The sequence below is a fragment of the Bubalus kerabau genome, chromosome 5 (genome assembly GCF_029407905.1).
Source record: "Bubalus kerabau isolate K-KA32 ecotype Philippines breed swamp buffalo chromosome 5, PCC_UOA_SB_1v2, whole genome shotgun sequence".
NCBI lineage: Eukaryota > Metazoa > Chordata > Mammalia > Artiodactyla > Bovidae > Bubalus > Bubalus kerabau.
In genome coordinates, this window is record NC_073628.1 from 82,596,805 (window position 1) to 82,617,163 (window position 20,359).

Genomic DNA, 20,359 nt, shown 5'->3' on the forward strand with positions numbered 1-20,359 from the left:
GATTCACAGCATCTAAATCCTCTTATGCCTCCAGTGAAACTCGCTCAGTCGTGTCTGACACTCTGCAACCCCATGGACTATACATACAGTCCATGGAATTTTCCAGGCCAGAATACTAGAGTGGGTAGCCTTTCCCTTCTCCAGGGATCGAACCCAGGTCTCCCACATTGCAGGCAGATTCTTTACCAGCTGAGCCACCAGGGAAGCACCTTATGCCTCCAATGCCAAGCTAATTACTGCTATCAAAAATTGGAGACAGTGTTTAACTACACTAATGTACGAAAACAGTCATTTTCTAAGTAAGTCAGACTATGAAGAACATTTCATGTGCTTTGCCTTCTCTGATGAAAAAGCCACAGAACCAAGAGCTTCTTTGCCAGTGACTGGGGCCATGATGCAAGGAGATGGCTAGGATGGAGCAACTTCTTCCACCACTCTCTCTCCTGCCTCAGCCCACGATATTCTAAGTTGAGACTGTGACAGAGAAGAGAATAAGCTTCAAACTTATCTAAGAGGAATCTATTCAATTTTTCTGCCTTAACAAAATGCTTGCATAGCTAATGAGATGATGGGCGATCTTCCCATTTACTAAACTTTCTATAATGTGGAAATTACAATAGACAATGTAATTGAGTCTCTCCACATTAAGACTCATTAATTTCAAAAGATCAAGATCAAAAGAAAAAACATTAATTAGCATCTGCATTTTGAAAACAAACTATATGACTATACACTGATAAAAACCTTTTCTAATTGGTTAAAAAAACTGATGATAAGATGAATAATAATGTTAACCACTTTAAATTAGTAACATTCAATTCTAAGGATCAGTGGACAAGCTTTTGAAAGTTCAGAAATAAAAATAATGCTAGATTGTTCCAAACATGGAGAAGCTAAACGTTATTGTCACTTATGCTCTCTAAAGTTTGGCTCTTAGATTATTTATTATGTAGTTGATCTATTCAATAAAATATTAAGAACAACGATTAGAGTTGCTTCCTTATGGTAAAACTAAGTAACAGAAAAGCAATTCTATACCCACAAGAGAATGCTGATAAAATACTGATGCCTGAAAGCAAAGTACAGTGACTTAGACAACGTACATACAAGTCTGTACACACGGGCAGACTTCTGTGCTACTTTCTAGACTGAGTGACACACTAGAAGAAGTTCTAGTGGTTTATTTTCTCAAAATAGATGAGAGTTATGTACAAATTATTTATAGAGACATTAATTTCCTCAGAAGAAAAACCACCTATAGGTATAATAAAGTAGTTTTAGTAAGATTCCAAAGTGTCTTCTTGCCCTGAAATTCACATCTGAAATAGACTAACACATAGGCTAGATGCTTCAATCATTTTTAGAATAGGGCAAGGTATAAATAAAATTTAAATGATCTATAACAGGTTTTGAAATTCTGTACTTTCAACAAAATATTGAATTTTAATGTAACTATGTAAGTCCTCCCTGATAAAATATATAAATAAACTTTATTTATGGCATGCTTATATCAATAAGGTTGCTACTAAACACAGAAAGGCAAGCAAGAGTAATCATAGGTGTTTGCTTTATTATAACCTTAATTTTCTGAATATTAAACCTATCTCCCCAAAGAAATAATCACAAATTGGCATATTTTTTCCTATTTTTTAAGTCAAAATAAAAACAGCTCATCTGTGACACGTATACACTTTCAAATCCTGTGTGTTTTTAAGTGAATTATTTCTACACACCTCTCTGACCACCATGCAGTGTCAGAGGACATGCAATTCACAGCTTATACCACTGGAGGGCACTCTGAAAATCTTTAAACAAGTTTTAGAATGGAATTTTTACCTACTAGGAAGGAGACCTAGTCCTAGACCTTGAAATTCATGGACTCAGTAGTGGCTTAAAAAACATATTTCAGAAAACATGTGTTTGATCATAAAAGATAAGATGATGACAAATATGCATATTCAGTCCACAGCTTATCTCTAAGTCTCATGTTCTTGCAATGAAAGTTGAGGTTCTAGATCAGAATAAACAAATTAAATAATTTCAAATAAGAACACTAAAAAATTACTAACTACTAACCAGTCTCATAAGATTATCCTTCTTGAGTAAATGTTCATCATCAACAAACAGAAGTTCACATTTTTGTAGAAAACAAAACAAATTCAAGAATCACTTCAAATATTAATATATATATGATTTAAAAGTTGGTCAGAAAAGACTTGGTTTAATATATACACAGCACTTCAGTTCAAGGAAACAGGTAACCTGTGGAAACCCTACCTGTTTCCTGTGAATTCAACACTTCTAAGGCATGCATCATGGCACTTGCGAAGACATTGGCATCTTCTTTGCTGCCAAAGTTGAGACCATACACCTGTCTAGCATCCCGCCATTGGTGGAAGGTCTGTGTAGCTTGATTGTACTTCAATCCTTTAGGAATGGCACAATTTATCACAACCTAAAAGACAGTAATTCTTTATAAAGTTAAGCTAATAACTGGCAAAATCAGCAAAGTCAACATCCTGACTGGACATGCTCATTCAAACCTGCTCCTGACCAACCTCGGCAAAAAGAAAAAAAAAAAGGTTAAAACCAGTATTTGGAGTAAAATCAGTCTGCAGAAGTTAACAGCCTGATAGATGTTAGGCTGTCTGATAGTTACAAGTCTCTGGCCTTAAAAGACTAAATCAGCAAAACAAAAGAAAATCTATATCCCTCATTAAATATTTGAACATGTTTACTGAAGTTTTATAAATTCAGAAAGCATATAAAACATAATCATGTATCTTAGTGATTGCTCCTAGGTAGCCAAACCCTGATCAAAAAATAGGACATTAACATCAGAAACCCCTCCCAAAGGCATCAGCCACACTTCTAACATCAACAAATAGTTTTGTAGGTTTTGAGGTCTTATGTATAAGGAGTTACACAATATATACTGTAATTTGCCCTCGTCTCAAAATTGTTTATGAGACGCAGCTATTCATTGCATGTAATTGTGGTTTACTGCACACACTTCTGTTGGGCATATACCTAGAAGTGGAATTGTCACGAGCCATACATATGCTCGATTTCAGCAGAAAACGCCACGTAGCTTTCTAAATTGGTCCCATCAGTGTTCACTTCCACAGCAGTATACAATGGCTTGCACAACCACACATACAGTGCATCGCTATAACTGGTATCGTCAGGCTCAAGTTCAGTGATTCTGCTGGGTATAAATACTACATCATTGAGGTTCTAGGTAGCATTTCCCTGATTACTATTGAGATGCAGCACTTTTTTGTATTTTAGTGGCTATCTGGAGATCTTCTATGAATACGTGCTTAAACTAAATCCCTTGCTCATTTTTTAACTGAATTGCTCATCTTTTTTTTAATTGATCTATTAAGAGTCCTTTATATATTCTGGATGATCCCACTGTTGGTTGTATGTTACAAATATCTACTCCCATTCTGTGACTTGCCTTTTCACTCTCTTAATGGTGTCTTTTGATGAACAGAAGTTCTTAACTTTTATTCAGTCCAAATACACAATCTTTTCCTTTATAGAGTCAATGCTTTTTGAAATCCATTTAACAAATGCTTCTCATGTGTGATAAAAGTGATAAAAATATTAGTCCATGTTAAATTATAGAAGCTTTACTGTATTAACTTTCATATTTACATGTCCAATTCAACTGGAAGTGATGTATGCCTACGATATGAAACAAGGTTCAGCTTTCTTTTTTGTTCCAATATGGCTCTCCAACTGATCTGGCAGGACCTACTGGCCTGCTGCAGGTTTACCTTTTTCATAAACCAAGTGTCTAAATGGCTCTATTTTGTTCTACTGCTCAGTATGCCGATCGGAGCCGACATCACAGTGACTTAATTATCATAACCTTACAGGAGGTCTGGGGAGCCACTAGTGCGTCCTCCTATTCGCAGCTGCTCAATATTGCTTTGGCTGTTCTCAGTCCTTTGTGTGCAGCTGCAACTTTATACTTATTGTCAATTTCATATTATTTATCCAATTTACCAGTCTCTGTTTTTAACAGTAGTGTTTAATCCATTTACACTTACTGCAAGTTATACATAAATCTGGGCCTAAATCTATCATACCTTCCTTTAGAGTGCTTTACTACTGTCCTATTAGCCTGCTAGTTGCACAGTGTTTTCACTGTTGTTTCAGTGGTTGCCCCAGAGATTGAAACAGACGTCTTAAACTTATCAAAGACACAGAGGAACCAATATCTTTGTCTTCACCTCAACAATCCACAGACTTACAATACTTTATCTCCCCCTTTCCCAATGCCCATCCTAAGAATTCTACACTATTTTTATCAGGTATTTTTAATTCCATTAAATCCCATAAAACATTATTAGTAGTCTTATACAGTTGATGGTCATTTAAGATTTACCCAATATTTATCCTTCTTTTTGTTGTTTTTTATTCCTCTGTCCTCTCCAAGCTTCTGTTGGGACCATTTCTGATCTTGATGAGCACCCTTTAGAATTTCATTCAAAGGAGATCTCCTGATAATGAATTCTCCATTTTGGTTTCTCAAGAAATCTTGAGAAAGAATTCTCAATTCTTAATATCTTTATTTCACCTTCATTATTGAAGACTATTAGGTATGGGATTTAAGTGGTCATTTATTTTCTTTTATCCTTTGCCTTCTAACTTTTATTGTTTCTACTGAGAAGTCAGCTGACAGTTTATTCTTGCTTTTTAAAGGTGTATTTTTCTCATGGATCAAACTGAAGAACTTCAACTTGAATCTAGTATACAGTGATTTTAATATGGTATGTTTATATGTGGTTTTCTTTGTACTTATCCATTTATGGTTTACAGCATTTCTAAGGTGATACCCTTTCACCATTTCTGAAAATTTGTGTTCGCTATTTTGTCTTCGATTACTGCCCCTCCACATTCCCTCCTCTCTTCTGAGACGCCAATAAGGTAAGGGTATACCTTACACTTTTTTTTACTGTATTTCCTATGTCCCTTAAGCACTTTTTCATATGTCCATAATTTTCTCTCTCCAAACATCACAGCTTCAGAATGAATATTTCCTTCTGATCTATATTCCAGTTTACTAATTTTTTTCAGTAGCTTCTAATTTGTTATGAACTCACCACTGAGTTACTAATACCAGCTATTTTATTTTTCAATTCCAACATTTCCATTTAGCTCTTTTTCTACTGAAATTCTCAATTTAGTCTTTTATCTCCTTGAATACATCAAGCATAGTTTTTTTTTATTATTTTATTTTAAACTTTACAAAATTGTATTAGTTTTGCCAAATATCAGAATGAATCCGCCACAGGTATACATGTGTTCCCCATCCTGAACCCTCCTCCCTCCTCCCTAAGCATAGTTATTTTAAAGTCAGTTTCTGATAATCCCATTAACTGGAGTCCCAGTAGGTTACTGTTACTGTTCCTCTTACCGTTCCTCTTGTCTCCTCGTATGCTGTTTATTTTGACTGAATGCCAGACACTGGCTATGGATAACTCTATGGAAATTTTGAGGCCTAAAATGATGCTATATTTTCCCAGGGAAGATTTACATTTGTTTCTGGCAAGCAGCTAGGGAAACTAACAATTTCAAATTACCTCAATCCAAAAGTGATTAAAATGACTAGAGGCTGGGTATCAGTTCTTCTAAAGGCTAGTCTACTCAGAGTCAAACTTCTTCCCCAGGGTATGGGGCTTCTGGGTCCCAAATCACAACCTGGGTGATTACCAAGACAACCTCCCCTCATTAGCAGATCTGACTTATAATTTTTGTTCTACTAGTCCCAGGAGTCTGCCAAAAGTTCTGTTCAGCTACTCAGGCTCCTCTTTCAAAACTAATATGTGCTTCTGGGTAAAAACTGGTTCCAAGCTAGGCTCACTTCTCTGATTCCTTCTTCTTTTAAGTCATGGACCCATAATTCTTCACTGTCATGTAAGCTCTCCAAATAGACTTTTTTCTTTTAAATATTCATCCAATTATTTTGGTTCACAGAGAGAGGCTTTATCTAAATTACCTCATCCACCAATATCCAAACATGACATTATTTTTAAAATATGATGACCACTTAAAGATAAGTGAAATAAGCTAGATTTACAGGAAAAAATATTGTATGATTCCAATTATTTGAAGTACCTAGAATAAAAAAATTTGCAAATTATATAGAATATAAACAATATAGAATGGAGGTTGCCAGGGATTATGGTGGAGGGAAATGGAAAATTACTGTTTAAAGGGTTCATAGTTTCAGTCTGGATGAACAAGTCCAGAGATGAATAGTAGTGGTGGCTGCAGCATGGCAGTGTGAATGTATTTAATGTCCCTGAATGAAATTAAAAATGCTCACCCCTTGGAAGGAAAGCTATGACCAACCTAGACAGCATATTAAAAAGCAGAGACATTACTTTGTCAACAAAGGTCCGTCTAGTCAAGGCTATGGTTTTTCCAGTGGTCATGTATGGATGTGAGAGTTGGACTGTGAAAAAAGCTAAGCACCAAAGAATTGATGCTTTTGAACTGTGGTGTTGAAGAAGACTCTTGAGAGTCCCTTGGACTGCAAGGAGATCCAACCAGCCCATCCTAAAGGAGATTAGTCCTGGGTGTTCACTGGAAGGACTGATGTTGAAGCTGAAGCTCCAATATTTTGGCCACCTGATGCAAAGAGCTGACTCATCTGAAAAGACCCTGATGCTGGGAAAGATTGAGGGCAGGAGGAGAAGGGGATGAGAGAGGATGAGATGGGTGGATGGCATCACCGACACAATGGACATGGGTTTGGGTGGACTCCAGGAGCTGGTGATGGACAGGGAGGCCTGCTGTGCTGCAGTTCATAGGGTCGCAAAGAGTCAGACACGACTGAGCAACTGAACTGAACTGAACCATACACTTAAAATTTATTAAAATGGTAAATTTTATGTTATTTTTACTACAACTTAAAAAATATGGTCACGTCTTACCATTTAATTTCTACACATATCGAGAGTGGGAGAGGGTTACAAATCCTTAGCTACTAGAAACCCAAAGCTACTAGAATTTAATACCACAAGAAAACTATGAACCAAATTTTAAGGCAATCTATATCCTGCTTGACAAATAGGTTATCAGGGAAGACAAAAAAGATAGTTACGTTCACTTTTTCAACTCTTCATTGATAATTAGAAAAAGTTGAGGAAAATATTACTAGAATTAAAATTATACTACCTAAATCATTAGCTCAGTTTTTTCAATATAGACATTTTAAACTGTGAAATTTTAGTAATTTATAGAATAATTTACAGAAATTTTAATAATTTTAAACAGATTATTTCATTCAATTCTATCTTTCAAGGATAGACAATGCTATATAATCTTAAAAAGCTTTAAAAGTAAAGAGGGACACATACACCTTCATTTAACAATAACTGTTCACTAAGGATACTATTGGGTATGAACTTCTTCAAAATTCTAATACAGCAGACCCACAAAGCTTGAATCTAGATTAGTGATTTACACCCTGCATACACCCATCCATTTTTAGCCTGATCATAACAGATTAAACCGTGCAATAAACATCTATGCTTCTTTCTGACATGGCTCATCAGCTTATCTTGTCTATGAAGTCATCACAACCTTTTCCCCCATCTTCTCAACAAACTGATCATTCTTTTATGCCCTAGCTACACAATGATTTATTTATCATAACTGAAACAACTAACTGTGCTTTCCTTACATGTGTAACATCCCCATTCTTTACTGCATTGTTCTTCAACATCAGGAATTTATTACCTATATAAAACCTAAGCACAGCCCCTAGAAAACAGTAAGTACTGAAGTATTATGGAAAAAATGGCAGCTTTTCATATGTATGTATATGATTTGTACATATTCATTTTTATAAACTGTGGTTAATGTTTTAATGGCTCTTAGACATTATTTAATAAATTATAATAATATGTTCCCACTTAAAACAGACTGATAACCATTAAGCAATGAAAAAAGGTACTCTGGAATGAAACCAATTATTTATGAGATTTATTCTTAGGTATTTTATCACTGCTGTTACTTTAAGTAGTATCTGTATAAAATTATATTTTCAAATTGTTTATTGCTAGTTATACAAAAATGCTACTGATTTTTATATAGTCATCTTATATCCAAAGACCTTGCTGAACAATTTTATTAGTTCTAATATTTTATCTGCAGATATTGGGATTTTTGTTACATAGACAATTGTATTATCAGTGAATAAGATCAAGCTCTGTTTCTTCCTTTTCAATCCTTATAGTTTCTGTTTCTTTATCTTTATATTACTAGATTACCATCTCTGCAATAGAAAATGAAAATGACTAAAGCTGAAATCCTCAAACTTATTCCTGAGTTTAATGGAAATCCTTTCAACACTGAACTGTCTTGTAGATGTCAGCTGTATGTTTACATTATTCATCCTTATCAGCTTAAGAAAACTCATTTTTATGCCAAACGTGCTGAGCATTGTTCTGTATGGATTTTATCAGTGTTGTTCTTCTAGGTTTTCTCCTACCAAATTAATAGGCTACTTATGTTAAACTACCTTTACATTACTGAGATAAAGAGGAAGAAATCCTCTTTGGTTAAGAGGTGATCTTCCTCCCACCCCCTCCTCCAATATACATTGTTACATTTGGCCTGTTAATATCTTATTGAGGACTTTCATCTCTTTAACAATGTTAAAAATTGAAATGTGTTTATAATTTTCCTCTCTGAAATGGTTCTGTGTCTTAGATATCAAAATTACACTAGCCTCATAAAATACTCCTCTTTTAAGATTTCTTTTTTGACACGGATCATTTTACAGTCTTTATTAAATTTGTTACCATATTGCTTCTGTTTTATGTTTTGGTTTTTCGACCACAAGGCATATGGTATCTTGACTCCTGGACCAAGGATTGAACCTGCAGCCCCTGCAGGAAGGTGGAGTCTTAACCACTGACTGCCAAGGAAATCCCAAAACACTCTTTTCTAGAACAGTTTACATAAAACAGGTAATAGTTTAAAGATTTTTAATTTCATTTATAAATGCTCTGGACACTGTTCTTTTTAAAAAATATTTGGGGTAGATTATTAACTACTGATATAGTTTATGACTGATAAAACAAAATATAGTCTATTATGTTTCTACACTTTTTGCCAGTTATGATAAATCATATTTTTCTACTAAATGGCCCACTTATTGGTGTAAAGTTGTTCATAATATTATCTTATTATTTATTTCCTTACTGTAACTACAGTGATATCTCTTTCCAACCCTAATGCTGTTTTATTTGTAACTTTTGGGGGATTTGATTCTGTCAATTTATTCAGGGAAGCAGTTTCTTGTGTTATTAATTTCTAGTTATTATTTATTTTCTTTTATTTTTAGTATTTCCTTCTGCTTTCTTTGGGTTTGCTTATTATATGCCATTAAGATTTGTCCATCTACCTAGACGGTATTATGCTAAATGAAGTAAGTCAGACGAAGAAAGACAAATACGCTGTGGTTTCACCTGTATGTGGTATGTGAAAGAAAACAAATGAACAAACATAACAAGACAGATTCACACATACAGAGAACAGGCAGGCAGAGGTAGGGACTGTCTATCTAAGGACGCTTAGACATCCCACAGGTTTCTAGGTGTCATACCTTGTCACTTAGATCCAGGGTTTTGTTGGGGTTTTTTTTTTTTTGACTTTTGAACATTTTCTAATCTTCATAATGATTTCATCTTAGTGTCACTAATTATTTAGAAGTGTTTTCAAATTTCTAACATTTTAAGAAACACTCCATTTGTCAAAAACTGGAAGCCATAGGATAGCTACCTTCTCTTTTGAATAAAAATGTCAGTATTTCATCTTTACAGAGATTTCTTTCTAATCATTTGTTTTCAACTGAGGTGTAACTGATATATAACATATTCATTTCAAGTGTACAAAATAATGATTTGATCCCATTATTTTTAAATACCCATCTTCTTTTTCAACAACATTTAGATATATTTAGGTGTGTTCATCAGGTTATCAAATGACCAATTCACTGAATTTACCAAAAATTTATTTTACAGCTACTGGTTTGTAATGTGTTTAAAATATTCCGTAACTTCTATAAAGTTCTAGTTGTCCAGTTCCCATTTTTACTTTGTAGCAGCATCTTAGGGGGTATTCAGTGAGTCTCTGGCCCAACTCACTCCTTAGACAGCCTGCTGCAGGAAAAGACAAAGAGCACAGAGAGGCAGAGAGGGTTCTTGGTACAGAGACTGGGGGAACCAGAGAAAGGCTGAGCAACAGGTGCACAGAGCAAAAGGAGAGAGGGGAGGAAGAAGAAGGAATAGGGTGGAGGTGGAGGCACAGGGGAGAGAAGGGAGCCTGAGAGGGCAGAGAGCAGCAGGCTAGGACAGTCAGTACTAATAGGTAAATTTGCTGCATTCAGTGAACTGCTCTTTCTGCCAACTGATTCAGGTCTTGGAAAGTTCCTCTCCTGGGAAGCAATACATTTGTTTTCGCCAGGTGCCGTAGGAGTTTCACTGGCCCGCAACCAGGATTGGTTAATTTCTCAGCTGGAGATGTGTAAATGAAGCTGGAGGCTTCCATTTTTCAGAGGAGCTCCTAAACTAGCTCAAACTCCTCTGCCTACCTGTGCTGGTTAGGAAGATTGTTCTTAGTCTTCTTTTTATGGTGTGCAGCCCCTTGAAAAGGTTCAGCTTTAGGCAGTTTTGAAACTTTGATACCAGTTTCGAGGCCCAGCATCTCAAAGGGCACAACCTGTACCATACAAATACCAAATCTAAGTCCCTGGATATTACCAGTTCATAATTTCCATCCCCAAATACAGCGCTGTCACAGCATCTCACACACTACACCAGCCTGTCTCCCAGTGGAAATTCAGAGAACTATCTTTCTCTAATAAGAACTCAGCTGGAAATCTGTTACATTTTTCCCCCCCGCATATGTTTAACACTGGCTGATTTTACCATCTTACCAGCGTCAAAAGTATTTCGTAAATCTGTTCTTTATAAAAGTCCTCACTATTATTAGTATATACTTAATGCTAGTAAAATCCCATCTCCATTTTGCACTGTCTACTGGCTCCTGATCTGGAAAGACCCCAGAAATCAAGTAATCAGATAATCCAGTCACCTTTCTAAGAAATCCAGAGCAGGGAATTAGCAAAAGCTTAGTTGTCATGCCAGACATGAATTACAAAAGCCTAACTATTCCAGCAACCTTAATACAATTTTTCTATCATATATGAATTTAACAATACTTTATGAAACTACTTAAATTTTGAACTCCTTCCTATAGTCCAATACCCCATACCTTTGGTGGGAAATGAATTCCTTAAGCACAATCTGCTACTTAAGTGATATTTCACATTTTAGTTTGTCTTAAATTTACTTTAGATTCCCAAACCTAGCTAGTTTGAAGGCGAGAGGATTTAGTGAATATCATAATTTAAAAACTCAGATTTATATTCCTGAACAATTAGTTCTAAACTGTCATCTAAATTCAAGCTTTATAAAGATGGAGAGGGTGGAATGGCAAAGCTATACCCAGTTTTTCCCACAGAGACTCTTTTGGCTACAAAATATGACTTTATTTTACTGAATATAGTGAGTCCTTTTGTAATACTAGGTAACTTTAAGAATTAACAAATCCTTACCTGATGGTCCTGAATCTTCCTGCCCACCACTCTGAATGTGTTGTTGCCTGTATGGTGATATATATGAACTCTGCTGAACCCAGTTGAACCACCGGCTGGCACCCACTTTTTATTGGCATCATCGTAAACCATCACAGCAGCTCTTGCCTGACAGATACTCTGTTCACTGGGAAAGGGAAAAAATAAAAAAGCAAACTTTTAAGATACTTAAATATGCTAAGTTTCCCATAAGGCCATATAAAATAGTTATCTAACAAAGCGGTCGGTCAACAATCAGTGCTTTACTGGGCGCTAGAAATGACGACAGTGAATACAGCAGAGGCCTTCCTGCTCTTATGAGTAGACTCGAATGGAGAAGACAGACCAAAAAATGAACTGTAATGAGGAAGCAGAAGGAGGAGATCAGGATCCACAAAGGAGATTGTATATTATATACACAATACAAAAAACATTTTCTTCTATCAATAAATCTAATATATCCATTAAACTGAATAGAACTATAAGTATAAATTAATCATTTCACTGTGTGTGTATATATACATTTATACTATTGGTGAACTGTCTGTGATTACCCATCTTTACTGGAAAAATTACTTTTATCATCAGGCTTGCTTCAAGGTCTATATAACGAATTCTGCTAGGCTCCATCTGTCCCGTGAGATACGGGGGGGCACTAGTGATCCTTGCCTGGCACTGTGACTGAGCCCCTGACTCCACTCAGATAAGGTAACATCCTATGTCTCAAATTTCTTCACTTAAAAGTGATTTCTAAGCATTCTTTTGGATTTTCAATTCTAACCTTCACAAATAAATATTAAGGAAAAAAAGACCAACTCCATGATAGAATATTTAAACCTCAGCTTCCTCTCAATTATTTTGTTACCAAGTGAGAATGAGATTTTGTTGCTGTTGTTGTAGAGGTGATCTTCGTTACATATTAAGCAATAATTTCATATTTCAACTATTCCAAAATACTACTGGGCAAAAAAGACTAGTTGAAATTTTACTTTATACCATATTTTACTTCTTAAAAATCAAATACAAAAATTGAACAGAAGAAAACAGGTATGTTAACTCCATGATGACTATTAACCTAATTAAAATGACTCAATCTTCACAATTTTCATACATTTATCTGACGCTTAAGTAATTGTTAATGGAGATGCCAAGGAGCTCACCCAACCCTATCTTCAAAGAAAGCACTGCTCATTCCACAAATTTCAGCCTCAAAGTAAATCATGTGGGTTCTTCCCCAATATCCTGGGAAACAAAAAGTCACTTTCATCCCTCCCTTCTGGCCCATCTCTCAACAGTATCTGCTTGTGCTTTGCTAGACTTCTGTGATTTGATGACAGAAGGATCACAGGAAACCTAAAGAGGTCACAGCACTGAGCAATGAAACCACTCACAACGGTAGTGTTAAAACCATTCATAATTTTCCATTAACGAAATCTCACCAAAACTAACTGGTAATAATATCTGTGCAGTACAAACACTGAAATAAACCCAGTGGTACCGTCTAAATTTTTATGCTGTACTGAATTTTTTTTTTTTTTTTTTTGTAAAATAGTTCTGGGAGTAAAAATGAGGCAATGACTAAAGCTTGAATTATTTTTAAAAGCTTGATTAAAGAGTCTTTGTCAGCACAGCAGTTGAAATCTCTTCATCACTCACAATAAAAATACTTGTTAAGTGACAAAATTTACATAACCCTTTAGAAAGAAACAAGCTAAGGCAAAGTGCCTTTTATGGCATACAATCCAAGAAATAAATTTACTAACAGTGAACAACAATTCAATAAACCCGTCTGAAAATTAATATAGAACAGTATTTTCCAGTTTTCACAAAACAGTATTTTTGGACACACAATTGCCATGCCTCAAAAAAAAAAAAAAAAAAAAGAATGAAAGATATATCAGAAATGTAAAGCCAGGAAAGTTAAATATAATGTCCTAACTTTCTCCTCCACTTTTTTCTTCCCCGTTGCTCTACAATGGGATGCTGGAGACATTCCAAATATTGAAGCTCATCAATCAATCAGTCAGTTCAGTCGCTCAGTTGTGTCTGAGTCTTTGTGACCCCATGGACTGCAGCACGCCAGGCCTCCCTGTCCATCACCAACTCCTGGAGCTTGCTCAAACTCACATCCATCAAGTCGGTGATGCCATCCAACCATCTTATCCTGTCGTCCCCTTCTCCTCCCACCTTCAATCTTTGCCAGCATCAGGCTCTTTTCAAATCAGTCAGTTCTTCCCATCAGGTGGCCAAAGTATTGGAGTTTCAGCTTCAGCATCAGTGCTTTCAATGAATATTCAGGATTGATTTCCTTTAGGGTGGACTGGTTGGATCAGATCTCCTTGCAGTCCAAGGGATTCTCAAGAGTCTTCTCCAACATCACAGTTCAAAAGCATCAATTTTTCAGCACTCAGCTTTCTTTATAATCCAACTCTCACATCCATACATGACTACTGGAAAAACCATAGCTTTACCTAGATGGACCTTTGTTGGCAAAGTAATGTCTCTGCTTTTTAATATGCTGTCTAGATTGCTCATTGCTTTTCTTCCAAGGAAAAAATGTCTTTTGATTTCATGGCTGCAGGCACCATCTGCAGTCATTTTGGTGCCCAAGAAAATCAAGCCTCTCACTGTTTCCATTGTTTCCCCATCTATTTGCCATGAAGTGATGGGACTGGATGCCATGATCTTACTTTTCTAAATGCTGAGTTTTAAGCCAACTTCTTCATTCTCCTCTTTCACTTTCATCAAAAGGCTCTTTAGTTCTTCTTCACTTTCTGCCATAAGGGTGGTGGTAAAATCATACCCTCATAGTTAATTGAATAGCTATTCTTCTCTAAATGAACATATCAAAGTAGCCAAGAAAAGACCAAAAATGCAAACACTAGTTGATGTTTTATAATGAAGATGAAAAGACATCTTCAAAATGAGATTAAGGATACAAATCTGACACTCAACAAAACAAGAAGCACATAAAGAAATCAAGATTAAATGGAACAAGATAAGACATGGCTAAGAGCTGAGATGTTATTGGAGATGTAGTCAGAGCCATTCAGGTTATGTATCAAGCTGTAAAGACACAAGTTAGCCCCAGACAGTGCTGGAGTTCTAGCAGGCATCCAGTCCTCAGAGAAGCCACATCATGCAAGGCCCAGCCAGAAAAGAGAATGGCACTGTCCAGTGGGGCCTCACTGACCAAGTCAAATCTTTCCATTCCTTCCACGTATCACCTCATTAGAGACACACATCCTACGGTATAATAAAAAAAATACTTGGTCTTTGTCTGGTTCCTGGAACAGAACTCCTAAACCCCTTGGCATCTCCCAAGCAGTATCTTTGTAAGCTAATAAGATGACTGACTATAGGCTTCTGATGGGGGCTGTGTACCAGAAATAGCAAGCCATGATCAGAGGGTAGAAATTTTCAGTCCTGGTCCTTCCCCATCTCTGGGGAGGGGAAAAGTGCCAAAGACTGGTCTCACTCACCAACGGCCAATGAAACAGTCATCACGCCTCCATGATGAAATCTCCATAAAACACCCAAAGCAGCTCACATGGAGGTGCTGGTTGGATGGCATGCCTGGAGACAGCATGGAAGAAGCCCTCTATACCTTGCCCTATGCATCTCTTTCATCAGGCCGAGTTGTATCCCTTATGATAAATCAGGAATGGTAAATAAAACACTTTCTGAGCTCTGGGAGCCATTCTAACAAATTACTGGGCCTGAAGGGGAGTCGTGGGAACCCTGAATTTGTAGGCAGTGGGTATAAGTAGGGGGGTAACCCAAGTACCTGACTAGCAGTGCCCACTAAAAACTGTTACCTGCCATCTGGTTCTACAAGAATGAAGCCACTAGCCACTGCAGTCGCTGACCTTCAATACACCCTGAAAGGAGTTTGGGGCGGAGATCAGGAATGAGGCACTCTGTGCTCTGGGAAAAACTGGCAGAACAGGCCTTCAGATGCACCCGATTTCTTGCATCTTCTCATATCTAGAAAAGCACTAAAATCATTAACGGAGACATCTGCTCCTCGTGACTAGCAGCAACCTTCTCGTGACTAGCAGCAAGCCTCTCAGAAAACCTGTGCTTGATCGACCTTCCTTCACCAAAATCTCATATATACTGACCTCCCCCTTATCTCTTCAGAACAGTTCCTCAGAGCTTTCTGAGAGGCTGTTTTCTGGGCTACAGTTCTCATTTGGCCCCAGTAAAACTTAACTCACTACTGTCACACTGCATTTTTTTTTCCCCAGTCAACAGCAGTTAGGTCTAAAGTGGGACAGTCTTGTGGGAATGAGCCCTTAACCTACTAATTTCAGAGAGTCAGTGTTTGTATTCAGCGGAATTGCTGGACACCCAGCTTGTATCAAAAAATAAGAGAACTCATTGTTGACCTGAGAAGAAAACCACCCAATATATCAACTCCAATTACAGGTGTGCACAAATAAGCTAGTGGTACCCAATTTTGGATTTCACAGACTCATAAACTTCAAAAACCAACTATGTGAATCAATACAGAATAGGTCAACAATATTTTGGCCTACTTGACAGGCAGGAGATTTCAGAAGAGGGGAGGGAACCGCCATAACTTACTAAAATGAAGATATTTTGGAACTTAAAAATCTCAAAATAAATACAATGTAATATACTGTAAGTATAATAACTAGCTTTCTATACAATTTTCTACATTGTCCACTTTTTTTTTTTTTTCATTTCTCCCCAGCCAAGTGAAATACTTATATTATAAGCCTGCTTTACAAGTATGACTATATGACTGGCCTGCTTAGAGGTTCTTCTGGTAGGAATTTCTAACTTTAGCTAGGAGAATTTTTAGACGAGAAAGTCAATGAGTGAATTTCTGAAATGATAAAACTTTGCAAATTCAGTATGTGCAGTTTTTCAGGGAAAAGTAATTTGGAAGGAAAAGATTTAAGAATCACAGCTACTGAAAGAGTCAAAAAGGCAGGAAAAAAAATTAAAGAAAATGAAGACCTAAACAAGCACAGCAAAAAAGACAAAAATTTTATAATCTTTACACTTATTATTCTACAAGCCTCAAAATAAACACCTAGTCAAAGTCTTCAACACTCTGAATCAGTAAAGGAAGTATACAAAAGATTAAATTAATTAATTACTAAGCTGTACTGTGACGATCAGGCACTAAAATTAGTTATCAATAAAAATTTCATTTTATGACCAAATGCAATTGGCATATGTAATTGGTTATACTTCATCTTCCTGATGTTAATTTTGGCTTTTAAAAAAAAATTGATATATGGCCATAGAAGGCTAGAAACAGCTCGCTTTTTTTTAAAGTATAAAAACCATGACACTACAATCAAATTTTGTGGCTTTGTCAATATTTGCTTCTGAATGTACTCAAATTTCCTGGACAGGTATATATGATGATAGAAAAAGGTTGGCCTGATTCTATTTTTATAGGTACCCATGAATGAAATGGTTCCTGGTATTTAAGCAGACTAAGGATCCCTTGGCTCTTGTATATGCTATTTATTGAAGTTACAATACATACAGCCAACTCTTTGAAAATAATGACTTACTTTCAAAGTAATCATTACCTGTCAAAGCATGAATCTGCAGTGCCTAGGCACATAGAGGCACTACTTATTTAAATTCTTATTCAGCACATAATTTCATTTAACAAAAGTCTACTCAAGACCTGGACCAAATACCATTCCTTCTGTTAAGTCTTTCTGGAGCCTTCAAAGTCAGATTCAACTGCTCCCTCCTCTGAGTTCCCATAGTATTCATTCATTTTTCCATAAGGAGGACTCTCTGAAGAGGTAATATTTGAGATGGGATTTTACCCAAGTGCACTGGAAAGCCAGTAGAGGGCTTTAAGTAGAACATGACTTATAGTTTTAAAAGATGATTCCGTTTCTATAAAGAGAAGGGATTCGGGAAGGTGGCATGGAAGTCAAGAACGCAAGCATGAAGACTAGTGTGAGAAGTGTATTTATGATGAGATTTGGTCTAGATTAAAGGAGAGGGAAGGGTGTGAGATATATATGTCAGAAGCAAAGGAGATAAGATTTGCTAATAGGAAAGATGAGAGAGCTGACTCATTGGAAAAGACCCTCATGCTGGGAAAGATTGAAGGCAGGAGGAGAAGGGGACAACAGAGGATGAGATGGTTGGATGGCATCACCAACTCAACGGACATGAATTTGAGCAGGCTCCAGGAATTGGTGATGGACAGGGAAGCCTGGGGTGCTGCAGTCCATGGGATCAAGAACAGTTGGACATGACTGAGCGACTGAACTGAACTGAACTGAAGATGAAAGAGAAGGGAAAGGAAGAAGACAAAGACAAGAGAACAATTATGTCACCTAGCAATTTACTGATATTTCCAAAGTAATGACATGCTACAAAGGATGTAGCATAGAAGTCATGACCCCAATTTATTTTTACATACGTATAAAAATGTCTTCATCATCTTTGAAAAAGGAGAACGTCATTCAAATGACAGAGCCTAATTTGCAGTAAGTTATCAAGTCTGTATCATAACCTCTATTATACTACCAACCACTTAGAGAATCTATCCTAAGAGAATTGGCACCTTGTCTGTTATGATACTGAGTCATTCTGTGAATCAAGATGTCAGTTATTCAGAAGATAAAACATTAAGAAAGAAACTACACAAAAAAGTTGGAAATCTTTAAAGAGAGTATTTCCATCTTATTCTCTGATGTCAATTTTTTTTACTCAAGCTTGCAATTTTATAACATTTCAAGCATTAAAGAGGGTTAAACACAATGTTAAGATTTCAATTCAAGTCCACAATTATTTTTCATATCTACATTCCATGGCCTCCTAGAGTTTCAGAAGACTATGTACTGAAATCAGGAATAAAAAACATGTATTTTCTTCAAATAGGAAAGTAAACAATAAAGAGCATGCCCTGTATTGTTAAGCACGAGAGGAGTCACACACACAAAGACTTGTCCTCCGTTCACCACTCTGGACTCGAGCTATCTTGCAAACCTAGAGGTCACGCCAGAACTGTCCCTGCCCTTGACCTTGCCAGGTGCTCTGTCACTGAGGCCTGTCAGTTCTACTTCCTGAATTCAGTAGTTCCCTTTGCTCACAGTGCTCACAAGTTTTAATCTGGGCCCTCCCTAGCTTCTCATCTGGATTATTTCAGATACCTCCTAACTGGTATCCTTGACTGCAATTTTACTCCTTCCTCCCAATGCTTCCAGCGGGAAAATTTTTCTAAATCAGATCTCAAGACATCACTCTTCTGCTTGCTGCTGCTGCTGCTGCTAAGTTGCTTCAGTCGTGTCCGACTCTGTGCGACCCCAGAGACGGCAGCCCACCAGGCTCCCCTGTCCCTGGGATTCTTTCATGCATTTCTCCAATGCATGAAAGTGAAAAGTGAAAGAAAGTGAAGCCGCTCAGTCGAGTCTGACTCTTAGCGACCCCATGGACTGCAGCCCACCAGGCTCCTCCACCCATGGGATTTTCCAGGCAAGAGTACCGGAGTGGGTTGCCATTGCCTTCTCCGACTCTTTTGCTTAAGACACTCCAAAGGCTCATTTCAGGATAAACTGTGGCTTCAGGGGTCTGGCGTGATCTGGCTTCTTTCTCAACATATATACTTTCTTTCAAACACTGACAGCATGATACATGTGTCAGTGTATAATGTAAATGTTCTAGCATCCTGCTGCTGGGGGCACACAGTGTTCACTACAGCAGTAACAATTACACCATACCTGTGCACATGTCCACGCCTTTGCACACGCCCTGGACCTAAACTACCTGCTACATAACATTTTCTCCTCCTAAACACCTCCTCCCTAATACTGACTGTTCTCCAAGATTTAGACACAAGTTATACACAAGTATCATATACTCCTGAAAGTTTTTCCTCTCCTGCTCAACACAGGGCCTCCCTTTCTGTGCTCTCACAATACACTATGCTTATCATCTCTACAACATCATATTAAACCCCTGAAGGGTTGGCATTATATCTTTTTCTCTCTCAAAAGTAAGATTTGTTGAAGTAATGAGTTAGAAAGTAGTGAGCAATATTAACTGTATAAGGTAAACATCTATAAGCTTTGAGTAAAAGCCCCAAAACATACCAGTGAAAGCTCTTTTCTGACTTCGAGTGCCCAAATGGACAATCTCAGACCCTCTCCTTTCCATCTGTAATACATACCATAAGCACTCAAGACCCTGAGCTCTGAGCCAGTAGATTACTCTAATCCCCCTGCACTCTTCTGCTCCCAGCAGTTAGGCTGTGTACTTAGCAAGAGTCAGCTGTGTTTGTGACCAAATGTACTCATACCAATTATACTGTAATTATGCAATTTAAATACTCTATAAATGGATACAATGTGAATATATAGAAATTCTATGAAAATTAAGTTTCTATCAAGATGAGTCACTAAAAAATTGTGAGATATACATAAAAGAGAAGGCAGAATGCTATATTCAGAACACTCTGCATATATCTTAAGTTCTCTCTCCACTTCAAAGAAACTGAAGCTGAAATTTTGAAGATAAAACAGAGGCATGCTTTAGCAAAGAAAAATAATGTAGACTTCTCATCATCTAACACTAAAAGTTTTACAAAAACAAAGGTCCCCGGTGGCCCTGGTCCCTACAGGTCCTCGGGAACAGTCAGCCAGGCACTGCTACACCTCTCAGCTAGGCTAAGGTCTGCGGCCC

The 20,359-nt window shown here is 37.0% G+C and overlaps 1 protein-coding gene and 1 long non-coding RNA gene across 11 annotated transcripts in view; one reads left to right on the forward strand and one right to left on the reverse strand.

Annotated features, from left to right (window-relative positions):
- ENAH (ENAH actin regulator) overlaps positions 1-20,359 on the reverse strand; it is a 159,971-nt gene that overhangs the window by 65,056 nt on the left and 74,556 nt on the right. For all 10 annotated transcript variants that reach the window (XM_055582002.1, XM_055582001.1, XM_055581999.1 and 7 more), the window contains exons 2-3: positions 11,648-11,813; positions 2,278-2,455 (exon numbers count right to left, since the gene is read on the reverse strand). In XM_055582002.1, coding sequence (XP_055437977.1) covers positions 2,278-2,455; positions 11,648-11,813 — 344 coding nt within the window. The remainder of the gene's footprint in view (positions 1-2,277; positions 2,456-11,647; positions 11,814-20,359) is intronic.
- On the forward strand, positions 6,770-13,041 carry LOC129652905 (uncharacterized). Its single transcript, XR_008714846.1, has 3 exons — positions 6,770-6,901; positions 12,254-12,373; positions 12,961-13,041. It is a non-coding gene; the product is annotated as an uncharacterized LOC129652905 (long non-coding RNA).